Here is a 17,341-nt window from a genome sequence, read left to right as displayed (position 1 = left end):
ACTATCATTGCACAAGGAGGGTGGGTGATGGAGGTGATACAGACAAGATGATCTTTGGTTCTGGGACACATGTGGCTGTGGAGCCTGGTGAGTATCTCTTCTGTCTCTGTTTTAGGGAAATAGACCTTGTGAGACGAACTCTGGTCCTAGGTCACATAGTTGCTAGTGCCCAGACTAGAAGCAAGGTAAACTGTTATCTATAGCATCCCTCTCATCTACCAGTTTAGTAACAGTGTAAATAAAAAGTCCATGAGGTCAGCCTGGCATGATATGTTTTAGAGGAAGCTGTGTTGGCTTTTTGTAATCACCATTTCCCATTCTAGGTGTCCTAATTGTCTCATAGACTGGGAAAATAAAAGTGTAGTCACCCCAGGAATTGTCTCAATTGTTATTCTGAAGTTTAGCAAAGACCAGTCCTCCCCAAGGATCTGGCCCTCCTGGGATCCTATCAAGGAAGGGACCCTGGAAGGATCTCTGAGCCTGCTTAGACCTGCCCTTGGCCAGAGCCCAATATGGGACCCACTGCTAGTTTTTAAACTAGTCCTGTGATTTTGTTGACATAGGGAACTCTCAGTGAGGAAATTCTCTTCACTGATGCAGATCAAAAACTCCTCTGAAACTTAGTCTTAGGGAGTTTCTTAGAACACTGAAGAGTTAAATGACTTGCCCATGGTCATAGAGTCAGTTCATGCTGGAGTCAGAGTTAACCCAGGTCTCCTGACTCCAAGGCTATTATGTCACCTTACCTCTTAAAGTCCCCCACTTTACTGGTGTTTCAGGAACTTGGAGGGTTCCCATAAGCCTGACAAGTGTCTCTACCACTCACTTCCTAGATCCTGCCTCCTACCCACTTCCTGCCATCTTGTGTTCCCCTTGCCTTTCACAAGGATGAAGGTTTAGGTTATTTCCTGTGGCACAGTGAGCTCAATGGGAAAATTTTGGTCCTGGAACAGAAGTGACTGTACTCCCACGTAAGTTTGCATGTTCCCAACAGGGTTGGGGGAGATGGGCAGGGGATCCCATTCCATTGGACCCCCCAAAAGCTATGGGATTATGGGAGGAGTCTTGAACTGGGCTGTTACCCCAGTCATCCTTTACTGAAGCCTGTGGTGGTTATGTGGGGCAGTTCCTACAGCCAGCCCTGTCTCCTAGGGTATCCCAAGTTCATCACTGCAGGGATCCCCATCCCTAGCCACTCCCCAAAACTTTGACTACCAAACTCAAGGGCAGTGACTTTTCCTTCTCCTCATCCTAGTCAATTTACCTTCAAATCCCAAGAAATTCCCCAAACCTGAGAAACTGTTGGACCTAGGGAATTCCCCCCTGTCCCCAGTAATAGCCCTAATCCCTGGGACCCCCTGAACCTTGTCAGTGACCATGCCTGTCCCTTCCTGTGGCTATGGGATTTTTCATTCATTTCTTCCCTGTGATGTATCTAAAGAGAAATGGGCCCTGACTTTGGTATCTAAAGTCCTGGGGGAGGGGAGAAGGGTCTAGGGCAAATGGGATTTAGGGGAGTTAAGGACTCAAGATCTTCACTCCCAGGAGGAGGGATGGATTACTTGTTTCTCCTTACCCTGCCCCCATCACCCTTTTCCTGTACAGGAGATGAGACATGGCTGAAAGAGTCAGGGGGAGGCCCACACCTGGGTGGAAAGACCCTAAGCCTCAAGTGCCAAACATCTGGCTTTCAGTTTAATACAAGCAGACTAGGCTGGTACCTATGGACCCCTGGACATTCCCCGTTGTGGCTGAACGGACTTGACAGCATATTTTCAGAAACCAGAGAGGGCCGTATCACCTCTATCAGGGAGGACACCAGCAGCCAGATTTTTCTCCAGATTAAGAACCTTAACCTTAGAGACTCCGGCTACTATCATTGCACAAGGAGGGTGGGTGATGGAGGTGATACAGACAAGATGATCTTTGGTTCTGGGACACATGTGGCTGTGGAGCCTGGTGAGTACCTCCTCTGTCTCTGTTTTAGGGAAATAGACCTTGTGAGACCAGCTCTGGTCCTAGGTCACATAGTTGCTGGTGCCCAGACTAGAAGCAAGATCCTTCATTTCTCAGACCCTTCTCTCTATCACAGTGTGCTGTGTGAACACGCACAGCTAGCACACCCACTCTGGGCAGTAATCCCTGGGGATGGACTGTGGTGGGTGTTTGAAGGACTTTGTGTTCCCACCATAATAAGGCTAATGGACTCGGGACACCAGGTGTGAAGCCCAGAGACCTGTCAGCCCCAGTGAAAGCCAGGAGTGGGAGGAAGTTGGGAGGGAGAACAGGGGCTGTGGTCTGAGGGCAGCACAGGCATGTGAGCTGGGGACATGAGAGCCAGCCTTGGGCTGCACCAGGGAGCTGGGCTGAGCTCTAGTTTTCACAGTTATTTGGTCTCATGAACTCATTTCCCACACATGGGGTTCAGGTGAGAGAGGAGTGGGAAACAAGATTGAGGTTTGTTTTTCACAGTTACTTGGTTTCATGTATTTGCTCCCCACACAAGGGGCCAGGCCAGGGCTGAGAGGGGACCAGGAAGTGGGTGAGGTTTGCTTTTCACAGTTATTTGGTGTCATGTGAGCTGTCCCACAACTGAGTCTGTGTTTCAGGCTGGCAGGTTACCTTGCAGGGGCCAGATGAATGACAGGAAGTCATGGTTTGATTGCAGGACTTCGGGCCCCTCTGGCACCCAGTGTGTTCCTGGTGAGGGGTCAGGATGCTGTGGCCTGCTTGGTCAGTGACTTCTACCCTAAGCCAGTCAATGTGTCCCTGGTCTCCCTTGGAGCCTCAGTCTCAGCCCAGGTCCTCACTGTGGCCACAGCCCATGGAACCTACAGTGCCATCCAGATTGGCAGGGTTGGTGAGAATGACTCGGTAACCTGCTCAGTGCAGCACCTTGGGAAAGAGACCCTTGTGTCCTATCATCCAGGTATGAGCAGCCCCTGGTTGGGGGTGGGGGTGGGTGGTACCAAGCAGGGGCATCTTGTGCTTTGGAACTGCTTTCCAGATCACCGAGGGACAGAAAAGGGGAAGGAGCAGGAATTTGGGGAAAATACTGTACAGTGAAGAGGAGGTCCCTGGTTGGGGAATAGGGGCCTGGACTAGGGCTAGGGGTCTTTGGATAGAAAGGGCTATTCAAGACCAGTGTTTTCTGACTGGAGTGGTGGGAGGAATCCATCAATAGGGGATGAGTTTCCCAACTTAGATAGATGAGGGTATGACTGATGAAGGGTATTCTGATTTATAGAGGGAAATCCAGGGCTAGGGAGGAAAGTCCTAGGCTCACTGAATCCCAGGGCTGTGACTGATTATGTCTGTCTGCCTTTAGACACTGGGATCACCCCTCAGCTGGAGCCATCTTGCCATGATCAGGAACTCACAGGTGGGTTAAAAGTGAAAGGTGAAAGAGCAGAGATAATGAAATTGAGCTTAAGCAGCATGATCAGAAGGCAGACAATTCTACCAATCTGATAATCTCCTTGTCTCCCATTCTGATAATGTGATGCCTCAGGGTTCCTCATGGCCATGACCAACACTTAGCATGATACAAACAGCCTAAGTATGTGATAGTTTAGGGCTCAGAGCATATGCAGAAGGACTTAGTGTGAGTAATGGCTCAGGGATTGGAGTGAGTGATGGCCTTCAGACTATGGAGATCCAAAATTCAAGAAACGTGCCAGTCCAGGGCTCAGGGTGGGAAGCGGCTCATTTCTCTTCTCCCTTGTTCTTCTCTGGATGGTTCTCACTTTCTCCTTTCTCTGCTCCTGGTTTTGGGATGCTGAGTCTCAGTGGAGGAAATTTCTAACCTGAATTAACTTCCTTCATTACAGATTTATGCTCTAGTATCTCAGCTGGGCCCTCTCTCTGAATTTTTATTTATTCAACTCTTCTTTCATCAATATAGTGGACAGAGAATGGACCTTCAAGTTAGGAAAACTAGGGTTTAAATCCCACCTCTAACTTACACTGGCGGTGTGCTCCTGGGTACATAATTGTTCCAGGGTGCTCTCTAATATGATCATTTGCAGAGAAAATACCCACCTGTATTGGTGGAGGGAGTTACACACCGGAATTCCCTCTGTCCCCATTGCTATTTTTATTTTCTAGAGTAACAGTTCCGAAGTTACTCTTCTCCTCTACTCCCTCTTCAGCCCCCATCTCCAACAGCTTTGAGAAACATCTCAGCATTCTATTTCCCTAAGGAGCCTGAGGTCCTCCTATGGGAGTGGTCTCCCTCTCAGTCCTGTCTCATGCTCATGTCTTTTCATTTTCATCATCTACTTCCACACTCTGACCAAAGAATAATATTTGCCAACAAGTGTTCAGCACTTTAAGGTCTACAAATCACTTTACACTCACCATCTCATTTGGGCCTTAAAGTGCCCTGTGAGGGAGTTATCAGGGCTATTACTACCTCCTAGCTCTTATAAATGAGGAAAATGAGTTTCAGAGAGATTTAGTGATTTGTCCATCATTACAGTTGGTAAAAGGGGTAGCCAATGGCTCAGTGGATAGGACACTGGGTCTGGAATGAGGAAGACCTTAGTTCAAAGTCAGCCTCAGAAACTTCCTAGCTGTGTGACCCTGGGCAAATCACTTAACCTCTCATTGCCTGACAAAATGGGTCCACTGAAGAAGGAAGGGACAAACTACTTCCGTATCCTTGCCAAGAAAACCCTGAAGGGAGTCATGATGGCTTGGTCACAACTGAAATGACTGAACAGGAACAACACACAGGTGGTAAATGTTAGAGGCTGGATTCTAACCTGTGGTTAGAATTTCAGGAAAGTCATTTTGGTGATTGTTGAGAATAACCTTGAGTGGTGAAAAACCTGGAGCAAGGAGACCCAAGTAGAAGGCTTCATAATAGTCTTTCTTGACCCTAAGTCTAACACTCTTTCTAATTCATCCCTCTGACCTTGAGCAATCCCTAATGCAGTCTCTGTCATTGATCCTGTCTCCTCCTGCCTCCTCCAGGGCCTTAGTCCATCTTCACTGTCTCCTCTACTCCTAGCTCCTCCACTTTGATGATGAACTTGGGTCTTCCAGAACCCTTTACCTTAATTACCATCCACTTCTGTGGCAACACTCCTCTCCCCTTCACTGTTAAAATTTTAGGAGCTGTCATGAATTACTCTCTAGTTACTTTCTCCCCAAACCCTTCCCATCTGTCTTCCACACTCCTTCTCTCTGCACAGGGAATTCTCTCACTGACTTCCTAATCATCAAATCCAGAGGCCTGTTTCAGTCTCCATTCTCCTTCGACCTCTCTGCAGCTTTTTATGCAGATTATCACCTATGACTGAACACCTTCTCCTCCATTGTCCTCTAGAGACACTATATTATCTTTATTTTTCACTCCCCTTTTTAACTGCTTCTTTATCTTCCTCTCTGGATTTTCTTTAGTGTGGATATTCCTTAAAGTCCAGTCTTTCTTTCTTCTCTTCTCTTTCCTTTGTCAATCTCCTTCACTCTCCTGGCTTCACTGCCAAGACTCTGCTGATGACTCACAATCTGTACCTCCAGGCTTTAGCTCTCTCATGAGTTCTAAATGACTTTGAAATGTATCTACCTACATAGCCCACTGGTCCATCAAACTGAACGTGTCTAAAATGGAGCTTATTCTCTTTCCTCCCATTTTTGGACAATATTTCCCCTTGTTCTGCTGCTATTCAGTTCACCTCATCTCCTATGGTGTATCCTTGGGATGATTAATTCTTCAGCTCTCTTCAGTCTCATATTGAATTAGTCACCAGATCCTGTTCTGCCAACTGTGCTTCTACAACATTTTTTTACTCATGTCTGCACCTCTTTATTCTTATTGCCATCTTGCTAGTAAAGGCCCTAATTATCATTTTCCTATATTGTCGAGATATTCCCTTGGTATGTTTTCCCACCTCAGCTCTCTATTCCACATCACAATACAATCACCAGAATAATGTTCCATATATATGGAAGATTTTACACACACACACACACACACACACACACACACACACACACACAGAGTCATTTCACTTTTCAGAAATTGTTAGTGACTTCCTTTGGTCTCCCACATGCTGTCCCAACTCTGTTGTTTGGCATTCAAGGCCTTCCACCATCTGATGTCACCCTGATCTCATTTTACTCTCTTCCATATGGTCTCAGTTCTCAGCAATGTGCCTACTCATGGCCGTTGAACATACCATCTCCTTGTTCACTTCCTTGCATTTCCTGGGGTTTTCCCATGTGTTCAATAACCTCTCAATGTCCCCCCCTTGGTATGTTGAATTCTTGCCTGCCCTTTTAAATCAAATTTAAATCCTACCTTGTCCATTTATCCTTCCTTTAAGCTTCTATTCCACAGTGTCTTTCCCCCTCAGACTTCAGAGAGCAGATTGTTTTGTACCTCTCCAATGTACTTGTATAATATTGTATATTAGTTAACTGTGTCTGTGCCTTGTGTTGTTGTGTTTGTCCTTCATTCTCTAAGAGGACCATGTCATTAGGGGAATGCTGACATGACTTGCAGTTGACTTTGATTTAATTGAGGGAGGCCTATGCAAGGTCATCAGCCTCACTTTCTCCTCCAGAGCCATCTGGTTCAGTGGTCAGATATTCATCAGGATGACTGGAGATGACCCAGGATGCAATGGGAGACCCTGACCCTTTTAAGCTAAGGTCTCTTCAGGTTCTCACTTTGAGTGATATAATGCTCATTCAATGAATAAGCCTCCTTAAGAAGTGAGTCAAGGGATGGCCCCTTTAATTAAAAATAAATCAAACTGGGAGGGGAAGACCATCATGGTTGCTGGCCAAAAGAGATACAGTTTGTGCCTTATGCCCTTGCTGGACTGTCAGCTTTGTGAATGTGGGTACTATGTATCATCAAAACATTGTATCTCCTTCAACATATAACGTAGTATTGGTATACATTTTAATAAATTTAAGTTCAACAAACAGATTAATGAAATAATGAAGAAATGACCAAAGCCAAGGTTCAGAATCCGCGATAGCTTCCTAAGGACAGACAAGAAGAATAAGCCAAATTTGAGAATCTGTGATAGTCTCCAGCTCAGGGTGTGAAATAATCCAGGAATTGGAAAGTGTAATCTCCTAGGAAAAAGGTGCAATAACTCGTTTTTCAATATTTGTGATAGCCCAGGACAAAACACTAGAATAACCAAGTGGCCAAAGTATTCAGGCTTAGTGTGTGTGTGATAACCTATTGCTCAGAGCATGTGATGTCTTAAGACTCAGTGCCTGGGATAGACCATTATCTAGGGTTTGATTTCCCTTGGGCTTAGATTCTGAGATGTCTCTTGGTTCAGTGTGTTTGATAGCTCAAAACTAAGGGTGCATATAATAAAACAACATTTAAAGCATGCCATGTGTGCCATGCTGGGGTAAAGTGTTTGTGAATACCCAGCATGTGTGTAATATCCCCTTCTCTACAGGCAGCTTGACAGTGTGGGCTTATTTTCCTCAGACTGTAAGGCCCCATCATTGATTCCTAATTAAGCCCAAAGATATCTTTCTCCCCTGACCCAGACCTTTCTCTTTTATAGCAGGGGACCCAGGACCTGAACAGGGGAACCAGGTGCTCCTGGGACTGCTGGGCTTGAGGCTGTTATTGATGAAGACCCTGACTATCAATATCCTGTTCACTACCCTGGTCTTGATCTTTTGATGTTCCTCCCATCCCATGAAATTATCCCATTAATCCATGTCTGTTATCTCCTCCCTCATATTTTTATCTGCCTGTCCTCCCCTTCCGCCTTCCATACTCAGCCTCTTTTTTCTCTGTCTCCTCTCTGTCCCTTCATCTCCCCCCACCCCACTTGAAATCTCATACCTCTTTCCCTAGGCATTTCATAGACTTCTCTCTGCCTTCCTTCCCTCTGTTCCCTTAGATTCTTCTTTATTTTCCAAGTTTCCTGTCTTGACTATTATTCTTTCTGTCCCTATGACATCCCTTCTGTGGGTGGAAAAGGGGAATGAAGGGAAGGGAATAAGCTGCCTCCAGATGAGTTTGATCTCTGACTCCCTGACTCTTGACTTCTGACCTTTGTTTCTCCAGAAGCCTGGGAAACAAATTTCTGGGAGCTACCATTTGGATCCTGCTGTGATCATTTGAGCCCCAGAATCATCCCATTGGCCTCAGTCACATTCATTCCCCACCAAGATTCAGAATAGTCAATCCTCAGTCTGTGTCCCCTGAAATAGTCCGGCTGTTCCTTTCTTTGGAGGTTGAGATATGGAAGAGGGAGTGGGGGAGACCAGATATTCATAGCCCACATTCCCCAGGTTTCCATAACCTGGACAGCAACAACAGTTCCCACTATTACCTTTTTCTTATATGAACCTTATTTTGAACATAAAATCAGGTTGTGACCTCCAGTTCATGTTCATGGGATTATTGCTATGTGAGCTGCTTGGAGTCAGTAGGGTCTGTTTACAGTGACAGAAGTCCGACTGTGAAGGCTGGGGACCTGTGGGGGGAGAAAACTGACTTCATCATCTTCTAGTGCCTTACTTCTCTTATTGTGTCCCTGGGGAGGTCACCATCCTTCATTCTTATAGGTGAGGAAGGAATCACTTGGGGGAGTGGACTTAATTTGTGGGTCAAATATAGGGAGGAACTACCTGGTGCAAGATCTCCTTGACCCCTAATTCTGTCCATGTCCTATCCCTCTTCCCAAGTCTGTTCCTTTGGTAAGAGGTATCAGGATTCTTTAGGACACAGGCCAAAGCCTAGACTTCCTCTGAGATAAAACTGAAATCTAATCAGAGTCCTCTGTACCCTCAAAGATCAAATGTTAGTGTTGTGTGAACCACAGTTTCCCTGGTAAGGAAGTGAATGGAAGGAGGGCCCAGGGAGTGCACACTTCTAGAAGGAATCCAGGAGGCCAAGGGTCCAGACAGGGAGAAAACTAGTGGGAGACAAGGACAGATGGCCAAGAATGGGAATGAATAGGACAATCCCTCACATGTAGGATAAAAGAACAAGGTAATGGCTTAGGGGTCCTGCAGTTAAGCTTAGCCTCAAATTTGGACACTCTTGGAAAGAAAGAAATAAACATTTATGAGGTGATTACTATGTGCCAGGAACCACACCAAGTTATGGAGATACAAATATAAGAAAGAAGAAAGACAGTGCCTGCCCTCAAGAAGTTTACATTCTATTATAGAATTGGAGAAGCACAAAGGAAACGTGAGCGGTGCAAATCCAGAGAATCCCCATCCCAAATGTTCTAATGGACCACATGTGCCTGGTCTGTGGTACAGCCTTCTGAACTTGTATTGAACTGATCAGTCCCAGGTGAACACATTGTATCCTGACCCCAACACTGTGATGTCATTGATCCTCCTCAAAAACTATCTATAGTCATTTGAAAAAATGCTCTTAAGTCACTATTGATTAGAAAAAGACAATTAGAACAACTCTGAGATACTACCTCACACACCTATCAGAAATGACAATTGCTGGAGGGCATGGGGAAAAATAGATACACTAATGAACTTTTGGTAGAGTAGTGAACTAGTTCAACCATTCTGGAGAACAAATTGGAATTTTACTTAAAGGGCTATAAAACTATGCATACCCTTTGACTCAACAATACCACTACTAGGTCTATACCCTAAAGAAGTCAAAGTAAAAGAAAAAGAACGTATGTATATATACATATATATTTATGTATACATATAAATAATACATAAATAGTATTATATATAATGTATATAATATACAAATAATAAACACAAATATTTATAGCAACTTATTCATGGTGCTTAAGAATTGGAAATCAAGGATATGCTCTTCAATTGGGGATTGGCTGAACAAGTTGTGGCCTGTGATTGTGATTGAGTGTTATTGTGCTTTGGGAAATGATGAGGGTCTGGTTTTAGAAAAACATGGTAAGATCTACATGAACTGACGCAAAGTGAAGTGAGAAGAACTGGGAGATGATTGTACACAATATCAGCAATGTAATAATGATGATCAATTGTGACAGACTTGGCTACTCTCATCAATATGGTGATCCAAGACAATTCCAAAGGACTCATATTGAAAAAAATGTTAACCACTTCTGAGGGAGAGAGCTGGTGAACTCAGTGCTAATTGCAGTATAATTTTCTCACCTTATTTTTATTTTGCTTTTTAAAAAAATATGGCTAATATGGAAATCTATTTTACATGATTTCACATGTAAAATTCATATCATATTGCTTGCTTTCTCAGTGGATGGGGGAGGGATAGAATTTGGAACTCAAAATTTAAAAAGAAAAAATGTCAAAAGATAACTAAGTAAATTTTAAAAATACATTTTATAAAAGAACAAATACTTAAGAATTAGATAAGCTGGGACTACATGTTTTTGTATTGCTAATGGTAGGGTCATCATCACCTTTGAGAGAAGACCCCTCTCAGTCTTAAGGGAATCATATTTGTGTGTGAATAGGGAACAACCTGTTTGGTTTTGGATTACTCTTGGATCACAATAAATCAGTTAATTTTTCTTCTTCTAAATTTGGCATGGGAAAGGCAAACCAGAATTAGATCATATGGACTTTGTTTTGATTCTTTGGTGCAAGCTTTTGGGAGAGGCACTTGAAAGGACAATGCTAAAATTTCCCTGGGTGTTGCAAGACATTTACAGAATTGGAAATATAGACAAATGTGTCAGTTACACTACAGTCAACTTACTGGGTGTAAATGTAGTGGTGCTACATTGGTTGAAAAGATTTCTTCTCTCACTGTTGAACTGTGAACTATCAACAATAATTCTCTCTCTCTCTCTCTCTCTGTTGCCCTTTGTCTCTGTTTTTGGTCTTTTTGCCTGTCTCCCTACCTCTGTCTTTCTATCTCTTTCTCAGTCTTACCACATGTACTGGAGTAGAGGAGTATCTGGCTTAGGGTGTCTATGTGTCTTTGTTTCTGTCTCTTTCTCTCATACTTGGCTGGTGGAAAGCAATGAACAACTCAGGCAGGGGAGATTTCCTCAGATTAATCTATTTGAGGTTTTCTCAATGTGTAAGTTCATTGAATATTCTTCTCCTGCTATGGTTAAACAAATCTTTTGGTTAACTGTTGAAAGGCCTACAAGTGTTATAAAGAATTAAGGTTTAGGGGTACGTGATAACACAAAATACCAACACATAGGGTACTGCCAAATGAATTCTACTCAAGTCTTCTCTCTTCCAAAGAAAAACAAAGTCTATTAGAGATTCCCCATAATGGGTAGACTCTCATGGAGACTTGGTATCTGTGACTCTTGTATAGGTCTAGAGGAGGAGTTTGGGGAAGGTCTTCAGGAGGAGTCAAATGAGGTCATACTCCAGAAATGAGAGCTTAAGGGTGGGAAGTAGCTGGAGGATACCAGGAGATAACAGACCAAGGAGGGCTAGGCTAGTCTAAGGGTAACAAGATTTGGATATAGATATTTTGGGAGGATCAAGGGTGGGGGCTAGCTGGACAAAGGAGAGGTAGGCTAGCAATAGATTTGAGCAGAGCTATATGAAAGGCTTATGGCTTCAGGCAAATGCCTCATCAAATGGGAAGATTCAATCAGAGTTCTAGGGGGTTCCCAGAGCTTTTACCTCATCAGTGTGATGCCTGGCAAGTCACTTAAGCTTTGTTTGTCTATGGATTAAAGATCTACTGGGAAGGAAATGTGAAACCATTCCAGTGTCAGAGAGAAATGATTATTCTTAACCAATGATTTGTGGAGATCCAGAGTGTTCCCCCCCCTCCCCCTTCTTTTAAAAGTTCACTCTCTGAAGGTTGTTAACCTTCTCCTCTATCTAGACCCCACCCACGTGGGACAGCCATTGGGTTACTCCCAGGATTCAGTTGAGCACAAATTCTTTGAATAAATTGCCCAAGGAGGAGGAGAAAGGGGAACTTAGAAGTAGATAACATAATCAAAGTTCAGGTCCAGTCCCTCATCCTTACACTCTTTCTCTCCTTAATTGTTCATTGCCACCTACTTTTTGAGAGCATAAAAACTGTGAGCCTGCTGCCATGACTGTCTTTGGTCCAAGAGAGAGATGACTAAATGATCATCCTTTTATTTAAGTTCTGGCATTATTAATAAAACAATTAAATTACTCAGAAATTATGCCTCTTGAATCTTTTTAAATGGCTCATGTCTTTGCCAGGAAACCCCATAGACAGAGGTGCAGGGGGTCATTAAGAGTCTGACATAGCTGAACAATAACAACAGTGTTAAGAGAAAACCCAGTCTTTCCCAGTGATGAGGTATGGGCTCTGGGAGCCCCCTTGAGCTCTCTTCGAGTCCTTGAGGTACAGGCTCTTGAACTCTAATTAAATCATCTCATTTGATGAGGCATTTGCTTGAGGCAAGACTGTTACTAGACTTCCCACCTTCTGTTACTAGCCTTACTAGACTTCCCACCCTACCAATCCACCCATGAACTGGCCTAGCCCACTGTTGTTTCTGGACTCTGCTGGCCTCCAGAGACTTCCCACCCTTAAGCACCCATTGACCTCAACTCCTTCTGAAGACCCTCCCCAAACTCATCCCCTAGACCACCCCTAGCTTCTTCCCACAACCTTTTGTATATAAGACACCATCCTGTCTTCATGTTTGTGAGAGTACCATAGAATGACCTAGCACAGACTTACTCTGTGTCCAGTACAAGCGAACTTTAATAAACTTTACTTTTCTTTGGCTGAGAGAAGACTTGAATAGAATTCATTTGGCAGGACCCGGTGTGTTGGTATTTTGGGGTCTCCAGAGCAACCCTCTGGGTAACCTCTTCACCAAGGCACCCCACTCCACTTTGCCACAGCTCCAGTTGTTGGGAAGTTTTCCTGACATCAAAACTCCATTGACCCCTTTACAACTTTCACAACTTACCCATTGTTCTGTTTCATGGGGCCAAGAAAGATCTAATCTTTCAGCAGCTGTAATAATGATAATGATAATAATAATAGCATTTACATAGCACTAAATATGTGCCAGGCACTCTACTAAGCACTTTGAAAATATAATTTCACAACAACCCTGAAAGATAGATGCTATTATTATCCCAATTTTACAATTGAGAAAACTGAGGCAAATAGGTTAAGTGACTTGCCTGGGGTCACACAACTAGTAAGTATCTGAGGCTGAAATTTGAACGAATGTCATTGGGACTTCAGGCCAAATCTTCCAAATTTAAAATTCAGTAATGACAAGTAATCACTGATATATAAAAACAAGAACAATTTTGTATTGTCATCACACTGAACACTCATGAAATCCTAACTAGTTGGAAGGAAAGCTTTTGAAACATAGACCCAATGGATATAATTCCCATCATTCTGTTAGCTACCAGTGATGTCCTGAAGTTGCTGTCAGTGAGCCTGCAGAAGATGAGGTTACATGCTATCATTATTAATTTACAGAGAGCAGTCATCTAATCTACTTATGTAATAGCTGGAAGAGCCTTCTGCTAGCCCTGTAGTCTAGGGTGTTAAATGAGAGGCCTGGTTCCCTTGGCTGCACTCTCTCTCCAAGGCAGCTAATGAGTAAAGGTGATAAAGAATCATGTCTGTGACTCAGAAGATCCTCATAGAACACCAGGCTGCAAGGGATCAATCAGGATAGACTCCAGGGGGCATTTGGTGGCTCATGTCAGCAAGGCTCTCAGTGCACTGTGGTTATGGGAAAACCAGACCTGCCTTGGGGAAAACCATGAGACCTGAGATTCCTCAGGCTACATCCCAAGATCTGTCCAGAATCTTGGCTCTGACAAGGATACTGGGGGAATGTTTGCTGGGAAGGATGAAGGGAGAAGAAGAGAGTGATTAAAGGAAACAGAGCCCAAACAAGGAATTATAGCTACTGATGCAAATTCACTGAGGTAGTGCAAATTCACTTTGACTGTGAATGACTTAGTATTTGACTGTGAATGACTTAGTATCTCACTGATACAAAGATCTAAGACAATACCAAAGAACTAACGATGAAGCATACTATCTGCCTCCAGAGAAAGAACTGGTATTGATTAAACCACTGAACAAAGCATGCTATTTTTCATTTTCTTTCATTTTTTCTTTATTTGAGTCTTCTCATACAAAATGACTAATATGGAAATGTTTTACATAATTGCACATGTATAATCTGTATCTGATTGCTTATAGTCTCAGGGAGGGAGGAGAGAAAGGAGGGGTGGAGGGATAAAATTTGGAACACAAAACTTTAAATAAAAATGTAAAAAAAATAACGAAATATAATAATCCTTACTAAAGGAAAAATGAAGATGGTACTCTCAATACTGGTGAAATTCACTGAAAACATCAGCATTATAAGAGTGATGAAAAAATATCCTTGTAGAATTTGAAAAATTGCTATTCCAAAGAGTATGAAGATTAAGACAAGACTCTAAGCAAGCCAGTTCATCCAATCCTCCTTGAGAACAAACCCTGCAGAGCAGACCAAGGCTTGTTACCTCTTAGAAAATGGTCCAAGGTTGACTATGTAGATCCCCTTCCCAGTGCTCTCCTCTGGGATGGCTGGAACCACTTGTCTCTTCTTCCATCCCCAGTTACAACCCACAGCTGGCTTTCTTTATCACCTCTGTATTTCCTGACACACTGTTCCATCCTCAGGAACACCCCCACACCCCAAATTCCTCAAGAGATCTCTGGGCCGTTATACATGTGGAGAAAGGAAATGCACATGCTGTGGGAACCTGGGGTGAGAGTCACATGTGTCTGAGGGATACTTGGGGTCAGGACTGTCCAGAGACTGAAGAAGGGAATGAGGACAAGAAGTAGACCTCCAGTGAGTATTTCATGAGGACTGCCCTTTAATACTGTCCAATTACCCTTCCTCCCCATCCCTTCCCCCATATCATCATTACCTTGGCAACTGTGCAATGCCCAGAAATAACAAATATAAGCACCCATTTCCACTGAACAAGTCACTGCCAGGATCCCTTGCAGCTGCCACAAAATCGGCCTTTGTTGAAGATGTTCTGAAAGAGAACACCAAGGGTCAAGGGCATAACCACTCAGACTCAAAACTGTCACCTCTGACTGAAGGGCTCAGGAGCTCCCAAAAGACTGGAAGGAGGAGTTTCTCAACTAAAATCTGTCTCATAGAAGATGACCACTGGCCCAACTCTCCACCTGAAGAGTGAAGGTATGGAAGTGGAGAGATGTGAATCACTTGTGATCCTGTGTTTCCCAAAGACAGCTCATTGCCACTTCTTTGCACCCATATTTTCTCATGCAGGGGACATTCCAAAAGAAGAGAGAGACCAGCCTCAGGAAGAGGTATTAGTGGGAGGATCCAGGGACTCAGAGACACTTCCATAGCTCCAGGCATAGACCCTTGAGGAAAGAGGAACTCAGAGTGTGATATGGCTTGTATTACTGTAACTTTTCTGTCTGTATTACCTTATCAGCAAGACATCGTAGAAGACCTCAAAGTGTGTTTAATATAGGGGATACTGGTGCTATTTTTTGGGTTAAGTGGGTGGGAAAGGGTGGAGGCACCAAGTACTTCAATCTTCCTCCTCAAATTGGCCCATAGGGTTTAAGAGGATTTCCCTGCCCTGACTTTTCATTATACTTACTTTTGTTGAGGAATAAGAAGGACGTGGAAAATATGCATGACATCACCCACAAGGCAATGGTGCCCCTCATTACATTTTCCAACTGGGGATCCATTGTAATGTCTCTTCCTCACCTGAAACACATCATGCCAGACACATCAGGAGAATCTGACAAGCATACTCTGCCCTGGCACAGGAAAAGGCATTCCATATTGGTCTTTGGGAATCTCCTCCCTAAGCAGGAGAAGGTCAGTTATAGGGACATCCTTCTTGAGGACAGGGGTATCCTTGGCTTTGCTCACAGAAGAGGATGGAGATCCGGCTGAGCATAGGAAGTACAGGGGTCATGGCCATACACTCCAGGCTTCCCAACTACTAGTCCTATCCCTGGCCCTTGCTTGCACCCATTCCTTACCCAAAGATATCTCCCCTTAAACCCCAGAAACTGTCTACCAACCTGAGGACACAGCGTACTTATTGAGAATAAAGTTAGACTATACCGAGGGGGCTACAAGGAGTCTATTAGTGTGAAAGGTGTAAGGAGGTGCTGTTTTGTGTATTCTGGGGAGTCAGCCAATCAGTCAACAATCATTTATTGTGTGATAAGTGCAGGGGATACAAAAAAGACAACAGATAATCTGTCCTCTCAAGGAAGTCAGAGTCTAATGGGGGACACAACTTGCAAACAGTTATATGTAAATAAGCCATACTGAAGAAAAATAGGAAGTCTTCCTTCCTTTGTAAACTAAAAGTAAATAAATAAATTCCAAAAAAAGTTATAGAGGAAAAAAAAACAAAAAATAACAACTGTGCTGACTTCACTACAAATCTTATATTACCTCAATCAGGCCTTAAGCAAGGCAATCCTTTTATAACTCCTACATCAACCTACTATCCCACTCTTGACAGTGGCTCTTTTATCCCTCTTTGAACCTTGCATGACTCCCCTTTCCCTCCCTCTCCTAGCTGAGAACCTTCACTCATATTTTACTGAATAAACATTGAGGTCATTCATGGAGAGCTCCCTATTCACTCCTCCTGCTCATGTCACATCATCTCACACCATCTCACACCTTCTGCTCCATCTCCTTCCTTTTCCTTGCAAAGGAAAACTGCTTCACGTGCACAAGTGATCTCATTGTAGTTCAGCAGATAGCTCCTTTCCCTCATCCCCACTCTTTCATTTATCTTTAAACCCTCTCTATCTACTGGTTCTTTCCTTACTGCCCACCAAAGCCCACCCTCAAAAACCCCTCACTTGACCCTTCTATCCTGCCTATCTCTTTGTGGCTAAACTCCTCAAGAAGGTGGGGGCCATTACCAGTTGTCCTGACCTATGTCTTGCCACTGGACTCTGCTGAGTCTGGAGAAGAGTGAAGGTGATGACTTTGCACAGCCCTGCCTCACTCAAATCCAATTCACTTGCAAGTCAAGACATCACCCTCCTGAAGGCACTGGTCTTCTTTGAGAATGAAGGGAGAACAACAATCCGTGAGCAGTACTAGCTCCCCCCTGGGGACCCTAGTGAGCAGTTCCAGTTGGGCAGTAATGATTTTTCCTCCCTCCTCCTCCTCCTTCTCTTCTTCCCCTCCCCCCATTCTCCTCCTCTCCCTCTGTCCATGTGGTTTTCATTGTTTAAGCTTTGCAAGATATCTTGGGATTTGGACTTTTTTTTTTCTTTTTCCCTCTTTATTTATTCTTTTTCTTTTAAAGGAACTGGGACAATTAACTCTTTTGTCTCTTGCAGTTTTCCTGCATGATTTCTTGAACTTTAGCTGTGATAAATTGGAAT

The 17,341-nt window shown here is 43.7% G+C and overlaps 1 protein-coding gene and 1 long non-coding RNA gene across 2 annotated transcripts in view; one reads left to right on the top strand and one right to left on the bottom strand.

The window, feature by feature from the left end:
• The window catches only part of LOC138167887 (uncharacterized), a 39,151-nt gene extending 30,772 nt beyond the window's left edge, over positions 1–8,379 (top strand). The window contains exons 4-8 of the mRNA XM_069096860.1: positions 924–971; positions 1,606–1,959; positions 2,669–2,929; positions 3,329–3,382; positions 7,548–8,379. Of these exons, the coding sequence (XP_068952961.1) occupies positions 924–971; positions 1,606–1,959; positions 2,669–2,929; positions 3,329–3,382; positions 7,548–7,669 (839 nt within the window). The 3' untranslated portion in view covers positions 7,670–8,379. The remainder of the gene's footprint in view (positions 1–923; positions 972–1,605; positions 1,960–2,668; positions 2,930–3,328; positions 3,383–7,547) is intronic.
• Positions 8,380–14,354: 5,975 nt separating this feature from the next.
• Positions 14,355–16,187, bottom strand: LOC138167863 (uncharacterized). Its single transcript, XR_011169976.1, has 3 exons — positions 15,571–16,187; positions 14,854–14,967; positions 14,355–14,413 (listed from the first exon to the last, which is right to left on the bottom strand). It is a non-coding gene; the product is annotated as an uncharacterized lncRNA (long non-coding RNA).
• Positions 16,188–17,341: the final 1,154 nt, after the last annotated feature.

The sequence above is a fragment of the Petaurus breviceps genome, unplaced genomic scaffold (genome assembly GCF_028583685.1).
Source record: "Petaurus breviceps papuanus isolate PSGF00001 unplaced genomic scaffold, PetGlider_PUasm1.0 318, whole genome shotgun sequence".
Taxonomy (NCBI): Eukaryota; Metazoa; Chordata; class Mammalia; order Diprotodontia; family Petauridae; genus Petaurus; species Petaurus breviceps.
The sequence above is the reverse complement of the archived record's forward strand: the minus strand, read 5'-3'. Positions and strand labels throughout refer to the sequence as shown.